The sequence below is a fragment of the Emys orbicularis genome, chromosome 14 (genome assembly GCF_028017835.1).
Source record: "Emys orbicularis isolate rEmyOrb1 chromosome 14, rEmyOrb1.hap1, whole genome shotgun sequence".
Taxonomy (NCBI): Eukaryota; Metazoa; Chordata; order Testudines; family Emydidae; genus Emys; species Emys orbicularis.
This window is the reverse complement of record NC_088696.1, coordinates 2,663,992-2,684,971: the sequence shown is the minus strand read 5'-3', so window position 1 is coordinate 2,684,971 and position 20,980 is coordinate 2,663,992. Positions and strand designations below refer to the sequence as shown.

The following is a 20,980-nucleotide window of genomic DNA, read 5'->3' as shown; positions in this document are numbered from 1 at the left end:
GCTGTTTCGTTGCCGTGGTGCACGCCGGAAGCGATGGTTCTCGCAGGCCCTGTACGCAACTGCCCCGTGACACATTTCCGGGCTCCGAGTCAGGTGGGGGAGCCGGTGTCACATGATCGCGATCGCAGGAGCCGGAAGTGGAGGCGAAGCCGTCGCCGGTAAATACGGAGCGGGCAGCGGCGCGGGCTTGGCTGGCGGGAGGCGGGCCTGGGCCTGGGCGCGGCTCGTTCCGGCCGGCCGGGCACACGGGAGGGGGCAGCCCGACTCCCCGCCCACGGGCCTCCTGCTCCGGGAGTGTCGGGCCCGGGCCGGCCGAGGCGCCCCGCTGGGGACGGAGGGAGCCGGGCGGAGTGCCCAGCCCAGCCCGCTGTAGGGCCGAGCCAGGGGCTGCTAACCCGGCTGTTCTGGGCCCCGGGCCAGAGCCGCACCGGCTAGTGGTCGGCGGCCAAGGCCGAATCCCGGGCCGGTGCGACTTCCGCTACCTCCGGTGCGATGGGGGTGGCTCTGCTACTCCCAATGGCCACGGCGTTGGGGGCGGGGAGAAGGCCTCGTCCCTTGTCCTCCCCCTGCAGCCTGTGGCTCCTCGGGGCTGCTGAACCGGGGGTCTCCCTGTTGGGTTTTGTGGGGTGCCCCCTCCCGCCCGACCTTCTGGAGAGTCTCCGCGAGACTGGGCGTCTGTGCCTTGCTAGGCAGCCTGGGTCCCAGCCCTTTGCTGAAGGAATGGATGGGCTTATAGAGAGTCTGTGACCCGCTCTCAGATAGGAAGTGAAAAGGGGCGTCCTGGTGTCTGAGCTCCATGGGGATAAAGTAGCATTTTACACCTGCCACCACCTGAGTGAGGCGGGTCCCATTCGAAAGCTTTAGTCTGACTAGGGCACAAATAGGCAGCTTGGCATCAGCATGTTGTATTGATGTCTCAGCCTCATGGCCTTTCCAGCTCCTTGAATCTCAGCTGGGTGCTCCTTTCCCTCTCCCCTTGCTGGCTTTCCCTCTGTTTCTCTGTGGTAGGCGAGCTCTCTGTCCCACCCCAAAAGCAACTCACTCATCTGTCACCTCACCTTCCTAATTAGTATGCATAGGTGGGTCTTTTGCCAAATTAGGCTCTGCCACGCTGATTAGCCCCCTTTCCCCAAATATTATGCTTGATGTGTTGTTGAGCTTCATTCCTGGCTCACATTCTATCTGTCTTTGGCCAGGGTAGCATTAGTTGGGAAGGAGTCTCCTGTTACTCTGACCTCTGTCCCTCCTTGAGAGAGCCACAGTCCTAAACAATAGATGGTGCTGGTTCAACATGTGCACGAGTGGCTGGTAACTGGCAGCTTTGCAGTTCCTCTGTACCGAGATGGGAGCTGAGCTGGCTGCCTGCCAACTTCCGTCCTTCTTTGAGGCTAAGAGCCAGTGGGCTCCTCTTTTCAGCACTCACATGGCAGCAAACTGGGGGGAGGCAGCAGAAAAATAACTTGTTAATGTCTTTCTCGCTTATGGGCACAATTTAAGAATATACTAATAGCCTCACTGGGTCAGACCAATGCTCAGTCTAGCCCAGTATCCTGTCTCTGATAGTATCAGTGTTTCAGGTCATGTACATTATAGGGCAGTTGGATCCACCCCGTATTCCCCTCCTAGCTTCTGGCAGTCAGGGCTTTAGGCTTGCCTCAAGCATGGGGTTGCATTCCTCACCATCTTGGGAAATAGCCATTGATGGATCTTTCGTCCCTGAACTTATCTAGTTCTTTTTTGAGCCCTGTTATACTTTCATTGCCAGAGGATGTTGTGATGGCCAAGTTCCACAGGTTAATTGTGTGTTGTGTGGAAAAATATGTTCTCTGGTTTATATTAAACCTGCTGCCTATTATTTTCATTGGGTGACCCCTGGTTTTTCTATTGTGGGAGAGGGTAAATAACATTTCTCTCTCCCCCCCACCATTCATGATTTGATAGGTCTGTATCCTATCCCCCTTAGCCATCTCATTTCTAAACTGAACAGCACTCATCTCCCTAATCCAGGGGTAGGCAACCTATGGCATGCGTGCCGAAGGCAGCACACAAGCTGATTTTCAGAGGGACTCTCACTGCCTGGGTCCTGGCCACCGGTCTGGGGGGCTCTGCATTTTAATTTAATTTTAAGTGAAGCTTCTTAAACATTTTAAAAACCTTATTTACTTTACATACAACAATAGTTTAGTTACATATTATAGACTTATAGAAAGAGACCTTCTAAAAATGTTAACATGTATGACTGGCACGCGAAACCTTAAATCAGAGTGAATAAATGAAGACTCAGCACCCCACTTCTGAAAGGTTGCCGACCCCTGCTCTAATCTTTCCTTGTATGGAAACCATTCCATAGCCTTGAACTTCTTTCTTGCCCTTCTCTGAACCTTGTCCAGTTCCACTATCTCCTTTTTGGGCTGGGGTGACCAGAACTGGGCAGAGTATTTAAGTATTCTGAATCTACAGATAGCTCCATGGCTGCTTCTCAGAGCTTTCACAGGAGTGGATTGAGTCCTGAGTCATCTTCTCTGTTTGCAGCCTTGCTGTTCCAAAACCCTGGGGACATCAATGAAATTGACACAAGGGGGTCAATTTAATTCTGCTGTTCCTTGGGGAAAGTGCTAAGCAGCAAAGGCAGGCATTGGAGCTGTCTTCTGGGGGTGGAGGGGAGAGGTGGTGCAGCAGATATTCTTTGCCCCTCCCCCATTGCAGTAGCCAGGCAGCTTTTGAGTTGTGGTGGGGAGAGGGAAGAAAGGGAGTGAGGCCATCCCTCCTGGAAGCAGGTCAAGGTTTCAGGTGTGTGACACTTCATTTACTTCGAAGCCAGAAGCTGATCCGATTCCAGCCCTGCAGTATGTTGTACATGTGCCCTGGGCAGGGCCTGTGTATTCTGTGGCCATGGAATTTGTTGCAGGCACCACACCCCGCCCCAGCATGTGCTCCAGAGTCTGACTTCAATTTGCAAACCTCTTTAGCCCCTCTGGCTGTGAAAAGCAATGCTTGTTGTCTGCAGGCTTGGCAAGTCAGCTTGCATCAGTAGCCTTGAGAGTTGTGAACTGTCCCATTCATATCAACAGTTCATTGGCACGGTGATGTTTGGCTGTTTCACTGTTAATCACTGCAGCAGAAACATGCTCATTCCAATGTCGCTCACTATCTCAGGTGCCAAAAGCCCCCAGCTTTGCTCTGACATCTCTGGACGCTTACGTGTTCTCAGTAGAAAGCTTTGGTGCATGCTGAAAATGTAGCGGTGGCATAAAAACTATTGAACTTGGTTACCTCACTAGCTGCATTAATCCAGGTAATGCAATGGAAGAGAGAGGGTCAGGCAGTGCTTACGACTAAGGTGACCAGGTGTCCGGTCAAAAAGGGACCCTGGTGGCTCCGTCACAACTGCACACCGGGCCATTAAAAATCCAGTCGGTGGTGCTAAGGCCGGCTAGTCCCTACCTGTCCTGGGGCACCGTGCTGTGCCCCAGAAGCGGCTAGCAGGTCTGGCTCCTAGGTGGGGGGAGGGGCATGGGGCTCTGGGGGTGGTGCCTGTGTGCGAGAGTGGCGCGTGGAGCCTCCTGGCCCCCCTGGCTAGGACCCAGACCTGCTGGCTGCTTTCGGGGCACATGCAGTGCCAGGACAGGCAGGGAGCCTGCCTTAGCCCTGCTGCTGACTGAGGTAAGCCTGTGCCCCAACCCCCAGCCCTGAGCCCCCCGAAACCCAGAGCACCCTCCTGCACCCCAAACCCCTCATCCCTGGCCCCATCCCAGAGCCCGCATCCCCAGCCCAGAGCCCATCACCCCGCCCACCCCAGCCCAGAGACCCCTCCCACAGCCTGAACCCCTCATCCCCAGCCCCACGCCAGAGCCAGCACCCCCTCCTGCATCCCAATCCCCTGCCTAAATCTTCAGCTCCCTCCCACATTCTGAATCCCTCGGCCCCAGCCAGGAGCCCCCTCCTGCACCCCAAACCCCTCATATCCAGCCCCAGCCAGAGCTCTCACCCCCTCCCACACCCCTACCCCAGCCCAGTGAAAGTGAGTGAGGGTGGGGGAGAGCGAGCCACTGAGGGAGGGGGAAATGTAGTGAACAGGGGGTGGGGCCCTGGGGAAGGGGCGGGGCTAGGGTGTTCGGTTTTGTGCAACTAGAAAGTTGGCGACCCTACTTCCAACGCGCCTTCAGGGCTAGAAGACCTGGGTTCCATTGTCCTCTCTGCTGCAGCCTTCCTGTGTGACCTTAGTCACTTAGGCCTTGTCCACACGTGAGTTGTGTAGCACTTTAACTGTACTGCTATTGTCAAAGCAGTACATCCCCTCGGAATGTGCATGCAGGTAGATCTGTATAAAGGTGCTTTATAGCAGCAGAGCTATTCTGTGCTTAGATGCTGCAGTAAGGGGGGGCTGGGCCTGGAAGTGTCTAGGATAGAAGGATACCGTGTGGATTGACTTCTTCACCTCCTGTGTAATTCCATGCAAGTCCTCATTCTGAATGTGCTGGGAGCTGCTGCAGAAAGTCCACCTACTGCAGCAGTGCGCTGCTGAGAGCAGGCAGTGTTGCTGCGTGCAGCCTTCTTGCTAAACTGAAGCTAGGAATTCAATGCCAAATGCAGTGGCCTGTGAGCAGGCATTAGTTACGCATGCGCTTTATGCAGAGTAGCTTGAATGGGGTAGAGGGGCCAAAGCCTAGGTCACAAGTGAGGGCCAGTTGGTTCCCAGTCTTGTACATCCCAACCAGCTCATAACTTGGTGGCATTAGGGGTCTGCAGAGGGTTTGGACCTGGGATGAGATGCTGACTTAAGGAGATATATTTCTATTATCTAACCCTCTGCTCTGCACAACCACTAAATATCCCATGATGATCTCGGGGGAATGGATGTTTGTCCTTGGCCAAAATGACCCCTCGGTTCTGTTGTGGTGTGCCGCCTGGATGCTGCTTCCACCCCAGAGGTGGCTGTATTTCGGTGGTGCTCTGTGAATGTAGCTTGTGAAGTGCATTGGGATCTGTCAGGGTGAGCTACAGACATAAAATGCTGTCGTAGTGTTATCCGTCTGTTTCCTAACTGTGCAAGTGCTGCTGCTTGTGTTGGTCATATGGGACTATTTATAAAGACTTCTGGATAACCCAGGGTAGTTTCCACTTGCCTGAGCCATGCTGCAGAACTGACAAGGAGGACAGGAGACCCATGGCCCACAGAAAGAGCCTGCTCTGAATCCCAGCCTTCAGGACTCATTAGGGAGGGGCCATCCAGTGGGAATCTCATCTGGCGGAGCTTGGGATCCAGCCAGTCGAGATCTTAACAGTGAGCCTGGACCTACGCGGAGGCCACCTTCTGGAACTAAACCCCAATGAGAGAGACCTGGGCTGCCCTTGAGGGCTCCCGACACTCTCCCATGTGATGCCTGGCCCCTCATTTCCTCTGTAGTAACCTAGAATCACAGAATCATAGATGCATGCGTAGGACCGGAAGGGAGCTTGAGAGGTCGTCTAGTCCAGTCCCCTGCACTCAAGGAAGGACTATGTAATAACTAGACCAGAGGTTCTCAAACTGGTCTGCGGATAGTTCCCTCTAAGGAGTGCCTGGGCGGCTGCACACGAGAGAATGAAGGGCCACCCACCTAACTAGTGGAGCCGAGCAGGCGTGGCTCCACTAATTAGGTGCCTGGACCCTGCAGAAGATGCACTTGATGCACTTGTAAGGTGAGGTGGTGGCCTTGGGGGGAATAAGGGGTATGTGGGAGGGGGCAGTGGGGTGAGAAGAAGGGAGTGGGGGGAATTTGGGACGTGCAGGGCTGCGGCAGCCAGAGAAAGAGGTGACTTTCCCCAGCTCCAGGCCTGCGGCTGCTGTGGAAATACGGCCCTTCTTCCCAGCCCCGGCTCGGGGGCTGCTGCAGTGGGGGAGAGAGGGAGAGCCCCCCCCCCTCCTGCCCAGCCCCAGCTCGGGGGCTGCTGCGGCGGGGGAGAGAGGGAGAGCCCCCCCCCCCCCGCCCAGCCCCAGCTCGGGGGCTGCTGCGGCGGGGAAGAGAGGGAGAGACCACCCCTTCCTTCCCAGCCCCAGCTCGAGGGCTGGTGCGGTGTGGGAGAGAGGGCACATCCATCACATTAGAAACGTAAGACTACTGATATTAAAATATGAGTTGTGTGCTTTTGTTTGTAGAACATAAAAAGTTAATTATTATTGAGTTTTTTTATATAGCGCTTTTATCCAAAGCACTTTACAGTAGTTAGCTTACAGTACAAACAACATTTGGAAAGATCATTAAGTGGTCTGCCGAGACCCTCAGCAATTTTCAAGTGGTCCGCGAAAAAAAGTTTGAGAACCACTGAACTAGACCATTCCTGACAAGTGTTTGTCGTGTTAATCTTGTTTCCGTAGGGGCTTTCCTAAAGGATCCTCATGCTGTTTAGTCACATACACTAGTCACGAACCAGCCAAATGCAGCCAGCATCCCTGTTCAGTGGTGTGGGGCAGAAAGTGAAGGCAACTGTATCCTCTTAGCCCCGGGGGACACCTCTCTCCCTGTGCCATGCTGTCAGAGTTGTGATCAGCAGATGCCTTTGAGTTTGATCACCCGTCATCAAAGGAGAGGCCTGCGGGCTGAGCAAGCTCTGTACTTTGGAACGCTCTTCCTGAAAGGTCTGAACTAGCCTGAGTTTATTGCCCTTCCCATGCCAGGCACTTTGCAAACCCCAGCTGCTGTGGGCATTGGCCACGGGCTGAGGGGAGTGGAGGTTGGGGGTAAGCAGCCTATGTCACTTGACTGGTGATTGGTGAAGTCTGAGGAAGGGGAAGAGCTGCTGCTTTGGCTGGATCTACATTTTTTCCGTGTTTAAAAGTCAAGGGCATGCAGAGCTTTCGACAGGAGCCCTGTGCAGTATGTATGAGACCAGAATGAAAAACGACCAGTCGAATAACCCCGAGGGTGCTTATGGCAGTAGAACGTGGACGTTGAGTGGTTGTGCAGGGCAGAGGGTAGATGAGGAGACACATTTCTATTAAGTCAGCATTTCAGTTCAGACTGGCGTGACCTCCTGCTATCCCAGCTCCAAACTCCTGCCCAGACCGAAACAAAGGTGCCAGGGGCTCTCTAATGATCCCTGTTGTATTAATTTAGACGGAATAAATGGGCCAAAGGTGTTAACATAACCCTGTCATTGTCCAACAAAAAACAGTGCTACACAAGGTATATAGAAATCTCGTGCCCTGGCCAACAGGTTTTAACCTTTTTATTAAAGAAAGAAAAGAAGGAAAACCAGTTAAGGCCCTGGGAATGTCAAGTATGAACTAAGGCTTCCATCTGAACAACGTCCCTTGTTCCTGTACGCTGGAGAGAAAACCCCCTTACTGGGTCTCTTAGATGGCATCAAAGACGGCAGTACTGCCCGTGTGGGGAAAAGAGAAGCTAGTTGGGCTGGAGCTGCTGCTATAGTCCAATCCCGTTTCCTCCCAGGTGGTGGTTGGGATTTAGCTGGAGCTGGTCGGGGTGGCCATGTTCTCTGGGTCCCCCTCTCTGGTCCGGGCTGGTCAGGACGTGTCTCAGGATTAGGATGATGAATGCCCGGGATCCCAGGAGATGGTGGGAGTGGCAGCCATGATGGTGAAGCTCACTTCAGTAGCCTCTGTCTGTGCTTCTCTCTGTTCTATTGAGGACTCAGAAAAGGAGTGGGGTGTGGAATAGCCCATCCCCTTATTATTTGTCCAGCAATTAATCCTGATATCTGACACCCCAATGTTCGTTCATAAATTTCTCGGTCCATATCTTCTGTTTTTACCAACCATGTTTTCAGCCTAGTGCTTGAACTATGTGGTTCTTTGTGGGGACTTATTTACACACTCTCTCTCTCTCTCTCTCTTTGGCTCTCTTTCACTTCTTTATAACGTTCTTTATGGAAAATAAGTTGACCTACTTTGCATGGTCGATTCCTGAACAGGCAGAAGTTAGAGACCAATTCTCACAACACCTGTAGAAGATGGCCGTACCCATGCAGCAATGTTGCTCCCCCAATACCACATGAAGGGGGTGGTTCACTGCTGGTCCATTGTTGAATCCCCGACCCACCGGGGTCTCCCGTCCTGGTAGTGACAGGATCCCTGGAGATCCCAGCCCCGAGGTAGCCTGGCTGTAGCATGGAGCTGTACTAAGGTGTTGTGTGTCTGTTTTCCAGTCCCATGGTGATGACATGGCATCTGCTAGCTCCAGCAGGGCCACGGCAGGGCTGGCCTGTGAGAAGTCCCAGCTCACTGTGAAAGGTGAGTAGAGCTGCAGTGGGCGCCCCGGAGGTTGTGAGGTGGGGAAGCAGGCACTCTGTCTAGGCCAGAAGCTTCTGGTCCTGCTGGGGAATGTGGATTTTCAAGTGTGGCTTGTCTTGTCCTAACTTCCTTCTCCAGCAGCCCAGGCAGCCTGTCAGCTTCAGACAAGCCGTGCTTGTCAGTGACCACCTGCTCCCCGGGGGAGGGAGATTGCCCTAGTCCTGGACTCCTGAGCCTGTGGCTGGGGGGAGTAATTGTCGAGTGAAGGCTGCTATTGCACCAGTCCAGCCAGAGACTGGGTGTGCCCAGGAGAATGCAGGGTGTCATGCCGTCTGGAGCAGCCCGTGACTGTGAGCGCCTACCTCTGGGGAGACTGTCAAAAACAGGACAGACACCCTGTCTCAGGGTGCTCCACTCACTGCTGGGCTGGTGCCTCCTCCTGGCCACACTGGGGTTAGCTCTTGAGGTCAACACCCCAGTCTGCGGTTTGCATGCCGTCACTCCAACTGCGGTCTGCAGCTCCTCCGGCTCCAGGTCCCTCAGTGTTGTCTTTGTGACTTAGCCCTCTGGCTAGGTGACTGTGTTCCCCCTTCCGGGGTTCAGTCCATCAGCACTGCTAGGCAGTCTGCCCCGTCACTGCCCCGGTGCCACTTTTGCAGCAGCTGATAGGGGAACCCGGACCTGCCCTCATCTCTGGGTTCTAGTTCCTCCAGTCAGCAGTTCTGGGCTCATCTCTCTGCCTTCCCTGGACTGTTTCCTACCTCTCCGGTTCCCCTTCTCTCTCTGGGTGTGGCAGCTCCCAGAACCCTCTTCCCAGGAGTGGCTGCTGCCTGCCTTCCTGCAGCCTTCCCAACTGTCCCCAAACACTCCTCCCTCTTCCCAGGGAGTGACTGCCCTTTCTCAGCAGCCCAGTCTGTAGCCCACTACCTGGCTTTACAGGCCCTGCCAGTTCCTGCACCTGTGAGCCTCTCTAATGAGCTGCCTCCAGCCTAAAGCTCCCCTGTTTGCAGCCTAATTAGCTGACTGGGCCCACCTGGCCCACGCAGCTGTTGCCGGGCTAGTGGGGGGGGGGGGGGTGTTCTGTAACTAGATTTCACCAAGCCAGTAACAAATGCGAACTTCTGAATCATTATAAGTCTTACCATGGAGAGACAGGAGCTGGCATCTGGCCTGTCAGCATCACACATGGACTTCACCCCAATGGGCCAGTGCAGCAGAGTGCAGATTAAAAGATGTGTTCTTCCTGGTGCTTCCCCCCGGGTCGGGGAATTGGCAGCCTCGTAGCCCCAGACATGTGGAGAGTTGGGGGAGGAAGGATGGGGTCTTTCCATAGCATCCCCTGCTGTGAAGGGCTCATCCAGAGGAAAGCTGGTAACCAGCCTTCTAATCCCAGTCCCTGAGCTGGTTCTGCGGGCAGAGGCAGAGCCAGGGAGGCTATCTCCTGGAGGATGCATTCCCTATCGTCAAACCTTCAGCCTCTTGGGGCTTCCTCTGAAACTGGTGCTGGTGAATGGGGCCAGGCTGGAAGGTCTCCCTGCATGTCCAGGCAATGTGAGCCTTGGGAGCTGGCTGGCTGCCTGCTCAGCTCTCCCCTTCGCCCTCTGTCCCGGGGCCGTCACCAGTGGATGCCTTGGCTTTAGGGGAGGTGGAGTGTGTGCAGAACTCTGTTAAGGCCACCAGGGGGCTCCAGATACCTGGAACTGCTTCCCTGACTTCTGTCTGCACTTCTTTTCACAGGGCTCCTGTTTTTTATTCCCTTTTTAGGGTGCCCTTCAGGGTGGGGGGATTTCTGGGTCCCAGGTTGGGGGGCCTTGCCTTTCCCGGGCCTCAGGACATGTCTCCCTGTCTGGCCCATGAGACCCGGCTGCCAGTAGTAAACCTTGGGCCCTGGTTTCTTGGGCTGGCAGCTGCTGTGTGGCATCTGGGCCTCTCTGGGTGGGGACAACTTGCATATTGCCTGCAGCTGCGTGACTCTCTGCCTCTTCCCCCTCTGCCTAGTTGTGTCAGTGAAACCCAAGGTGCACAGCCGCCAGTCCCGGATCAACTCCTACGTGGAGGTGACGGTGGATGGACTTCTCAGTGAGACCAAGAAGACAGGGAAGCGGATTGGGAGCTCTGAGCTGCTCTGGAACGAGATCCTCATCATGTAAGAACCCCTGGGGACTCCAGGGGGTTGGGGCTAATGCAGGCACCCCAGAGCTGGCACTGAGCTCCCTACTTCTGCACTGAGTCATGCTGCGTAAGGAAGCCTGGAACGTTTGCCACTGGCTGGAAGGGGCTTAGGGTGCACGCTCAGGTGTGCATGTGCTGTGCTGGATGGAGAAGCTAGTGGGGGCCTGGGTGTCCCTAGGGCCTTGCCCTGGCCTCTTCTCTGCCCTCTGTGCCTGGCATGCCTGGTCCTGCTCTGCTAGCTTGGCATCAGAGAAGCAGGTGGGAAGCTGACAGCCCTCCTCTTGGTTTGCCTTCCAGGAACGTCACCGCTCAAAGCCACCTGGATCTGAAGGTCTGGAGCTGCCACACCCTGAGGAACGAGCTGCTGGGAACGGCTTCCATCAGCCTGTGTAACGTCCTGAAGAAGAATGGTGGGAAAAGTACGTATGAGTGGAAGCTACTCTGGGGCCCTGACGCCTGGCCTGGCCTTTGCTTTCTTCCTGAGCCTCATTTCCCTGTCTGGAGAAAGCAGGGAGCGGCTTGTCATGGGGGCTGGGGCCTCCTCAGCTGCTGGCATTGGGCAGCGGCACCTTCCTCCCCATGGTGCTACCATCTCGCCAGCCGGCTCTAGCTGTTCCTGAGCTCACTCTACCTCGAATCTCCAGCGTGGTCCTGCAGGATTTCCTGCCTCAGTAGGTGTGTGCCGTGGAGAAGGGGTAGCTGAATCCCTGGCCCCGGGAGAGAACAAGGCGTCCTTGTGTGAGGCTGGGCGGGCCTGTCGGGCGCTCGGGGCCGGTGTGTGATGGAAGCCATACCTTAATTGGCCAGGGTGCCACTGCCGGCAGGGAAACACAAACTTCGCAGCTATTCGCTGCCATTTGTGGTCACCAGAGTGTGGCCCATGGTGGTGGCGGCTGCATAAAGACCTCCATTCAGGGCCTGGGCTGTGCTAGCGGCTGCGTGGGGCAGGAGAAGGTTTGCTCTGTCTCTTCCAAGCAAAGCTCAGCCGCTCTCGAAGGACAAACCTTGCATTGAGAGCCGAGAGGGGCCTTCTCTCCCCCGAGGGAGACGGCGCTTAGCCAGACTCTCCCTCGTGCCAGGGGTTAGGCTGAGTCGCTCCTGGGCATTGCCAGCGGTGAGTGTCCCCAGCACACTCCCTGGGCAGCGTCGCCAGGCCCAGGCCCATGTACTCTGGATGGGATGGTGCGCTCTGCCCTCTGGATGGGGTGGGAAGAATCACCAGGGGCTTTGTGGGGACCCTCTGACGTGCCGGATGCCCGTGTCCCTGTCCCCCATGCATGGAGCTGGACAGTGCTGCTGTGCTGCGTGTGTTGGAGATGGTGGCTTGGTCTGGGTCTCAGCCTGGCAGGCCCGACCCACGGTCCCCAGCTGCTTCCCCGTTTGGCGACCAGCCAAGTGCCATGCGTGTTCTCCTGGAGGTGCTGTCTGCTCCCGCCCTACCTGTGCGCGCCCCTTTGCAGGGGCACAATCAGCCCTTTCAGTAGGCTGTGTCCCCAGGGGGCCGTGTGGAAAATGAATGGAAAAGGCAACTGGCTGTTTCTGCTCATACTGAAAAAAGTGTCCGATTTTGTTCCCCCCCTGACCTAGTGGGCTGTGAGGGGAGGAGTCTTAAAGCTACAGCGCACAGCTGTGTCTGCAAGGGGCTGCCTGGGAGCTGGAAGGTGCTCCTCTGAACCCTGGCCCAGAATGGAGGGCTCCGGGGCTCTCCCCCGGCTTGCCCATCCTCCTGCAAGTGTGGCTTCCCTGGGCTGAGGTTCCCTGGGAGTGCAGGGCCTTTGGAGAGGGTCCGGGAGTGAGGAGTGGGTGGGGACAGGGCGGATCCAGTGCAGAGCTGGAATAGTGGCCATGGGGCTGCCCCTGGGTCTGGGCACTGAGAGCCCTGCACCAAGTGGAGTTACTCTGGCTGTGTGGCGTGGGGCCCAGGGCCAGCAGGCGTCCGCGTATGAGGGTGGGGATCTGAGCTGGTCACACTTCCCTCCCACAGCCTCCCTACGCGGTGACCTGTGCTCCCGGCCCAGTCAGTCCCACTGGCGTTCCCCAGCCGTCTGACACAGCCCGGGCCAGGGGTTGCTGTCCTAAGCCCAGCCCACAAACCAGCCTCCCCCCAGTGGAGGTGCTGAAAGGACACTCCGCTTGCTGCCACTTGTGCAGATCTTCGCAGAACAACCCTCCTGGTCCTTCCCTATGTGCCTAGGTTAGCAGCGAAATAGTGAACTTTATTGCCATTTCAATGATCGTTATTAGGCTTCAGAGTCAACACACCTCTGAGATGATTAGGGGCACTTCACTCCTCTCCAGGCTGTCCTATCCGTCTGTCTGCAGACTTAGGCAGACATCTGTGATAGTCACCATGTGGGTGCAAAGCTTTGCCAAGGCTTTTTATAAGTTACTGATACGTACTTACAACCTTAACTGTGTCTTAAATTCTTTGGCTGGGTGTTTCCATCGTTTTTATTAGCTGTCAAAGACAAACATTGGTCGCCCGGCTATGTATTCTCCAGCAGTATGTCAGCGTCATTCCCCCTCAACAAAGCCCCTGGCAGCATGTCTAGGTCTCCTGTGTGCTGGGACTGTGCCCAAGCTCCCTCTGTCCCTCCAGATGAGTGCTGTGAGCTTCAGAAACTGTAGGAAGAAACGGGCTTGTGTCTTTGGCAAAGAACCCGCCGGGCCTCGGCTTTCAGGCCTGGCAAATTGAATCCATTTGGCGCTAACAGACCAGGCTGTGTGAGAAATGAGCTTCCAAAATGGGTTCCTTTTCCAAAAACCTCATTTTTCAAACATGCTTCTCTCCCGACTGCCTTGGCAGGTTCCTCTGCAACGCTCGGCATGGCCTCTCCTCTGGCACGGCACGGCACGGCTGCGCCACAGCAGCCGGGGGGACAGAGCGCTGGGGAAAAAGGGCCTAGTCATAGAAAACAAGTTGCAGCCTTCTGTGGAGCTGCTCCCAAGGGTCCTTTAAAACAGCTAATTTACTACGGCCTAGCCCCCTGCCCCAGGCCTCTGCCGCTGTGCTGGAGAAGAGGCTCTTTGTTCTGATGCTGTGGGGACTCGAAGGTGCTCTGCTGGTGCTGGGCAGGAGAAATGTCCCCGGGTGGCCTCGCTTTGGAGGCTTCATGGAAGCCGATATGGGGCCATGTCGCCCCCCCTCCCCCCGCCCTTGTGATTGTACAATTCACTGAGCTGCGGACAGCAGGGCAGGCCCTGGAGTGACTCGAACGTGTGAGGCTGCAGTCTACAAATGAAAGCTCTTGTTTTTATTGCTTGCTGCTCAGGTTGCAAGTTACATCAACAGGCTCCTGTTTCTTGAGTGGCACCATCTGCCAGCGTTTTACAGCTCCTGCAAAGCGCGCTCTTTGCTTTCCGTTCTGCACCTCAGGCAGAACCGCTGGAGCCACAACCTCAAGGAATTCTTTCAGGAAGCCAGCAACAAACCCCCAGGCCTCTGGGAAGTTGCAGTTGACCCCTCCTCATGAATGTGCTGTCAAAGGAGCTTGCTGAAGCAAAGGCTCTTTTAGCAGAGAATCATAAAAGCAAATCTGTAGCCTGCCTGAAATGAATGTTAAACAAGTCGGCTCTGTCAGCGCCTGTACAATAACTTTGTAAAAGCTGCTGTGCCAAACCAGAATGCCCCAGCGAAGGCCTTCGCTGAGCTTGCTTTGCGTTTCCTTCCAAATTCACTCCTGTTCTGCTCATTCTGCAGAGCTAATGGCCAGTGGGACTAGGCTGATATGCAGCTAACCCTGCTCCTCGGTGCACACCCTGGGCAGGGCCCAATTCGCTCTCCTGCATGAAAGGCCACGCTCCCATCTCTCTGCCTGTGGGCTGCAAAGTGAAGGGGTGCCGGAGGGCCAAGTACCGCCACTCTGGTATTTGGCCCTTCAGTCCCCCGTTCCTCTGTCATGCACATGGCTGTTCAGCAGGTAACCAGCTGCGTCTTCTGAGGATGAGACGTAGGGACTGGGTGCTTTACCCTTTGCTGCAGTGTTTTAGGAGGAAGGATGCAGGGCTCGTGGATGATGGCCTCAGGCCATGTCTACGCGGCAGTTAAAACCCGGTTGCCGGCCCAGGCAAGGGGCTGTTTAATTGAAGTGTAGATGTTTGAGCTTGGGCTGGAGCCTGGGGTCTAGGACCCTGCCAGGTTTCTAGAGCTGCAGCCTGAGCCGGAGTGTCAATTAAACAGCCCCTTAGTCCCAGGAAGCTGTCTGGGCAACCACAGACTTCAGGCCTGTTGTGACTTCAGATCTCACCTGGTCTCCATGGCCCAACTTTGTCCCTGACTCTCGCGATTCCTGCTCCCCGACTGCCATCCTCTATGCATGGCTCCTACCCCACCTGTGCCCGGTCTCTTACACTTGGCTAGTGCACACCGTTGTCGTTATCTGCTGTCCCTTGCCATCGCTGCCTGCACTTGCACACATGGGGCCAAGGCATTTTCAGGGCTGGGCCCTTGGCCTTGGGGTTTGCCTCTCCCTTTGGCCGGACAGAGGCTGAGTTAATTGCCCCTCAGAGTGCAGTGTGTAAAGCCCATGTGTGAGGCCTTCTCGGTGGTCTAAGGCAGTGGTACTCAGACCTCCGTGGTTCAGGAGCCAAATTAGCGATCAACATTACCCCAAAGAGCCATGGTCGGGTGAATTCATTGTGTCATTTAGTGTCCGACTATAGGTTTAAACAGTCGGACGGGGAGATATTTAGAGTTTATGTATATTATTCTCACAGCAAAATGACTGACCAAAGTTGTTGTTTTACCAACTACAGTTGGTTAATAACATAGTAAAAGCCTCCTGGTTGGTTAATAACTTCGATGGATTAATCCAGGGGTGGCCAACCTGTGGCTCCAGAGCCACGTGCGGCTCTTCAGGACTAACTTGCGGCTCCTTGTATAGGCACCGACTCCGGGGCTGGAGCTACAGGCGCCAACTTCCCAATGGGCTGGGGGGAGGGGGGTGATCACTGCTCAACCCCTGACTCTGCTACAGGCCTTGCCCCTACTTTACCCCTTCCCCCAAGGGCCCCACTCCTTCCTGCCCCCTTCCCTGAGCCTGCCACGCCCTCGCTCCTTCCCCTCCCCCCAGGAGGCATGGGGAAGGAGGGAGAGGCGCTGATCAGCCGGGCTGCTGGCAGGCAGGGCCCTGCTGATGGGGGGCTGCTGACGTGTTACTGTGGCTCTCGGCAGTGTACGTAGGTAAATTCTGGCTCTTCTCAGGTGCAGGGTGGCCACCCCGGGTTAATAATTCAATCACAGGGTTTTAATATCCTGCTGTGAAGAGCCGCAGGAGACACATTCAAGAGCCGCGTGCGGTTTGTGAGCCTCAGTCCGAGTATCGCTGGTCTAAGGGATTTAGACCCATTTTCCATTCAAGTGCTTGGCAAGCTCAGCACATGCCGGGCTTTCCCTGAGAGGAGGTGGCTGGGTCTGGTTTGATTGCACTGGAATTGTTTTAGTTGACATAGGTCTGAGCACGCAACGGCAATGTGATAAGCACGCTTGAAGGTGAGTAAATGGGCAGGAAACCCATGTATTGGAGGCTCCTGTCGGAAGGTCTCTGTCTGCATGCGGGTTGGACTAAGCCACCTTCCCTGTGAAGAAAAGGCCTCCAGTAGGAGCCAATCCCGCCCCAGCCCTGGTGGAAAGTTTTGTGCTGCTCACGCCAATGAGCTGCGTCAGATGTGTGCAGTTACCAGAGCTCCCTCTGGGTGTGGGCTCAACGCTGGAGCCTTTATCACACTTGCTGCTACCAGCCTTACTTCTTGGAACTGTAAATCCCCTTAATGGGCTGGGAGGGAATTGCCAGCCAGCCCTCACTAAATGGGAGTGCTGATGCTGTGTGCAAGGCACTGGGAGCAGCTGAACTGAGACCTTATTCAGGACCTAATCACCCCTGGCCTCCTCCCAAAATACTAATAACCCCTCTGACATGCTGCTGCTTGCTGGGACACAGGCTGCCTTTGTGCTCACCCTTTGAGGAGACCCTCTGTTGGTGCAGCAGCGAGGTCCCTTTGTGCGTCCTGTGTGCTGAATGGGGACAGGGAATGGAAGGTTCGACTAGTGTTTATTTTCTTAAAAAAAAAAAAAAAAAGCTGGGGTGGAGGCAAGGGAGAGGAGGAGGCCGGCTGGGAGGTTCATGTTCACATCCTCCAGTTGGAGACACCTTGTCTTTGCTACTTGACTAACTTCCCCCTTACGCTGAGACAGCCTTCACAATGAGGGCTTGTGTAGCCCGCAGAGCAGCGTGCGCTTTGCTGCTGGCCGCTCACAAAGGAGCAAGCCTGGAGCGTGCGGGGCAGGCTTTCTCCACAGCTTGAGGGAAGCAGAGTTCTTATGGCAGGCAGTGACCGGTGAAAAGGGGTTTGCTGCTTTCTGCAGTACCTTCCATCTGAGGATCTCAAAGCACTCTGCATAGGCTAATGAAATGGTCTCCCCTGGGAGGCTCCTTTGTACAGATGGAGAAAGTGACTTGCCCAGAGTCATGCAGGGAGTGTGCAGCAGGGTCAGGAACGGAGCCCAGGGCTCATGACTCCTAGATCTGTGCTTTACCCACAGGAAGATTTTCTGCTCATACTAAAAGCAAGCAGTTAGGAAAGGCTTGTTCCAAGTTGAGGGATACCAGTCGGCTACATAAAAACTTGAGGTGGTGCGTGCACAAAATCTGAGAGAGCATTACTCGTCCTACTGCCCCATAGTGCCTGTCGCCCCCTGCTGTCCCCAGGGAGCTGAGAGTTACAGAAAGTCTGTGTCAGGAAGGTGGGCCAGGAGACTTGCATGCAAATGGGGCCGATCTCAGGACTGGTTGCCTCCAGCACATGGGGTTTGTGGAAGCCTATGCCATAGCCATGGTGTAAGCAGGGGTCCTGTTACTTCTCGGCCTCAGAAGCGCCCGAATTGTGCATGGCAGAGTGGTTCAGGAGAGGAGGCTGGCTCAGTCTCAGACCAGGCTGGCCTGTTCTCTGCATGGCTCTCAGATAGTAATACCCTCATCTGGTCAGACGCAGCTAGAAGCCTGTGATTCCTCGTCAGACGCTGGTTCTGTTGCAAACAGATGTGCTTGGAAAGCCCTGCAAAGCCCAGGCCTCCCCCTGCCAGTGGGACCCCTCTCCTCAAGACAAGTGAAACTGAGCTGGGAGCCGAGTGCTCACAATTCCCATTGAAATCCATGGGTGCTACCACTGCTCAGCACCTCTGGAAAGGGGGCTGCCAGGTAGTTCGTGCACCTGGCAGGGGAGGCCCCGAAGCATTTGTTGTTTGGCTCAGGCTTCAAGCCAGTGAGGAACTCCTCCAGTGACTCCCCAGATCTCCCCTTTCCTGGGTGAAGCCAGAGCAGATCAATTCCAGCAGCACCCACCAATATCTCCTGAACTGGCTCCAGTCTGTCCTTGCTATGGTCCACTGTCAAGAGTCACCTGGGAACGTCTTATTCCTGTTTAGCTTTTCTGTTGTGCCCACCGTGGGGTCACTCACTGTTCAGACACTGAGTGAGTGACATCGCCTCCCCAGAGCTCACAGCCTGATGCACTCCACAGGCAGCACTGCCTGCAGCACCGGGAGGTGATAAACCTGCTGCTGCTTTGCTCTGTCTTCCAGTGGCTTGTTTCCTTTCCCTGGCTGCAGGGCTTGGCACTTAGTGGCACCAAATCTCACCCGATGCCCTCGCTGCTCTCCCCTCGCCACCTGGCTCTCTCCTCCAGAGGGCCCCCCAGCTTTGATGTCCTCTGCAAATTCCACTACAGCTGCACTGACAATCCCCAAAACACCACCAAGCAGGTGCCCAAGGCGCTGGACCTGAGTGTGGCTGGGTGGTGAGAGCATGTCCTCCCCAGGATGGAGAGTGGCTGCTGTTACCGCACCTGTGCTTGCTTTACTACCATGCGATGCAGCGTTAGTCTCTGGGAAGCTGAAATCCTCCTGGCCTGAGCTCCAGCTAGCCGGAGCAGCCACTGCCAGGTGCATTGCTGTTGGGGAAGAAGCAGCCCCAGGGCTAGTTTGAAAAGCCCCAGGCCCCTCCCAATCCAACTCCGGAGCTGGGCGTGGCCTGGGGCTTGCTGGTCTCGCGATAGCCATTGACAGCACCTGAATGTGCTGGAAAGGGAGGATGCTCCAGACAGGGACCTGGTTCAGTTCTCAGCTCTGCCGTGGTCCACCTGTGTGACCTGGGCAAGTCATGTGATCCCTCTGCCTCCATTCCAGCTTCCCAGACAAGGATAGTGGTGCTGGGAGGATGGAGGCGAGGCTGCTCGTGGGCGAGCCATGGAGACATCGGGCAGCATTCAGCCCATGTGGTGGACCTCTCAGAAAGCTGAGCGTGTGAACGCGGAGCTTGCACGCAAACCGTTCTGCACCCTGAGCTCCAGCAGGAGCTGTCAAAGGCAGGGAGCGCTGCTGGTGAGAGCCAGGCTGGAAGCCCGGGAACCAGCAGGCGCCGCATGCGGAGCAGCTGTGAAGGCTTCTGCCTCTCTTAGCCCCTGCCAAGCTGCCTCACTCCTGAGCTGGAGACTGGCTGTCGGGCTACCAAGGGAGTGGTGCAGTCGTGTCGTGATGAGTAGTTGTGTAGAATAGAAAAATTATTTGAGCAAAGTAGTCGGGAGGCATCTGTGCTGGTGTCCCGGGCTGGGGCAGCCAAATACCTGAGGCCTCCTGTGTCTTAGCCGGGTGTTCCAAGCCCACTGGCCTTAGCTGGGCATTGTTGTTACTATCAAAATCCTGCCCCGTGGCAGGGACCTGGAGGCTGACTGTCATCTTGTCCTGGCCGGTCCAGTTCATCAAGAAGCTCCATAGTTTGGCAGACTTTGCAGGGGCGCGGCTAGCCCGCTGTAGCAGGGGTTGTGGGAATGGGGGGGGGGGTGCACAACTGCCGCCTACCGTGTGCCTTGCTTTGGCTGGTGCTGTTAGCCCCTCACTCTCACGGGCACCATGGATTCTTCTTGCTGGTACGTGTGTAACGTAAGGCTCTGGCTCCACCTTGTGATGGGGCTGAGGGGATCTGCCCCAGGGGCCCAGAGGAGCAGGGCTCAGCTGTCTGACAGGCCTGTGTGTGAGATGGAGCAGAGTCCAGTTATAAGGGATGCCAGTGGACGTTGGTAGCTGCATGCTGTTCTCTCAGCCCCTGCTTTGTACCTCCGCTGGTCGTTCAATTAGCTAATCAACTTCCTCTCCCCTGTTCTGCCCTGCCCGGGTCCGCTGGCTCTGGGAGGGGAGAATGGAGAACTGTGTTTTCAGGTTAATAAGCTCTGGGCGAGGCTGAGGTGCCGTGCTCTGTGCCTGGCCACATTGTGCCTGCTGCAGCTGGTGGGACCTCGTCAACCTCCCAAGAGCCTTTGGCTGTCAGACGAGGGGGGAAGCAAAGCTGCAGGCCTGATGTGAGGCCGAACTGGGCCCTGCAGCCCCCTGGACCCGCGTGCTGTGCTCTGTCTCTAGTGTGCCCCTCGCTGGGGACGGCCGGCCTGCCGGGCGGTCTCCAGAGGCTTGTGGTCAGGGTGGGAGCAGCCTGGCTCCTGTGGAGCTCAGCAGAGCGGGTCCTTGGGGTTGAGGAAGGGGATTTCTCCACTTGCCTTGTCAGTCTCTTGGGTGGGGAGAGGGTCCAACCCAAGGCGCTGCCGTCCGGACTCCTCCAAAGTGACCGCGAGGGGCCCTCTCAAATGCTCCCAGAGCTGCGATTGGCCGGGCACGTGAGGGCCATTCCAGCACCCTGGTGACTTGATGTGTGCAGCCGTCGGATCGTTCCATGTTCCCAGCCACCCTCGGCCGCTCTCTTCCCCGAGGTGCCAGGCCTTTGCTGTCTGAATGAATTATGATTACAAGCAGTTTAGCAGCTGGAGCCCTGCACTCCGCTTCCACTATCTCCCACACCCCCGAGATCCTGTCTTCTGTATTGAAAGCCATTGGGACCCCGTCTGGCCAATCTGCCCGGTGTTGGTACAGTGTGGCCGGCTCACAATGGGACGTGTACTGGCTCTGGCCCCTTAATCTTCGGGAGGTTTGGACAGTGCAGGGGGAATGGCCCTGCCTCCTCTTGTGTGGGAAGGAAGAGGCCATGGCCTGTGGGCTGGGGACAGCCCTTGGTGGGAGCTGAGGGTCTGGCTTGGTGGCTTAGCGTTGCTGGGGCACTGGTGTGGTGTATATGGGAACTGGACCAGAGCCAGCCAGTGTCCCGGCAGCTCCTGGCCCTGCCGGAAGCCGAGGAATTCATCTTTTCCTCCTCCTGCCATATGGAGAGAGTCTAAACCCCCGTGGCGGGGCAGGGTGTGGAACCTAGAATTAGGTGAAACTTTTCAGCTAGTGGTGACTGTGGCTTGTCTCTTTCTCCCCATCCCTCCATCTCCCCAGTGGAGAACACGCAGCTGACCCTGAACCTGCAGACGGAGAACAAAGGCAGCGTTGTTTCAGGCGGAGAGCTGACGATTTTCCTGGACGGGCCGACTGTTGATCTGGGAAGCCTGCCTAATGGCAATGCCGTGATAGAGGGTGAGTGCCGCCCATCTCCACGTGCAGGCCGCTGCTCTGAGCATGAGGTGGTGAGTGCGGGCGGTGGGGGAGGGCTGAGATCACAGCTGTAAGGACTTGTGAACAAACATCTGAGAGCC

The 20,980-nt window shown here is 56.1% G+C and overlaps 1 protein-coding gene across 1 annotated transcript in view; it reads left to right on the top strand.

The window, feature by feature from the left end:
* The first annotated feature begins 92 nt into the window (after positions 1-92).
* The window catches only part of WWP2 (WW domain containing E3 ubiquitin protein ligase 2), an 88,449-nt gene continuing 67,561 nt past the window's right edge, over positions 93-20,980 (top strand). The window contains exons 1-5 of the mRNA XM_065416328.1: positions 93-158; positions 8,149-8,233; positions 10,232-10,379; positions 10,703-10,824; positions 20,724-20,861. Coding sequence (XP_065272400.1) covers positions 8,164-8,233; positions 10,232-10,379; positions 10,703-10,824; positions 20,724-20,861 — 478 coding nt within the window. The 5' untranslated portion in view covers positions 93-158; positions 8,149-8,163. The remainder of the gene's footprint in view (positions 159-8,148; positions 8,234-10,231; positions 10,380-10,702; positions 10,825-20,723; positions 20,862-20,980) is intronic.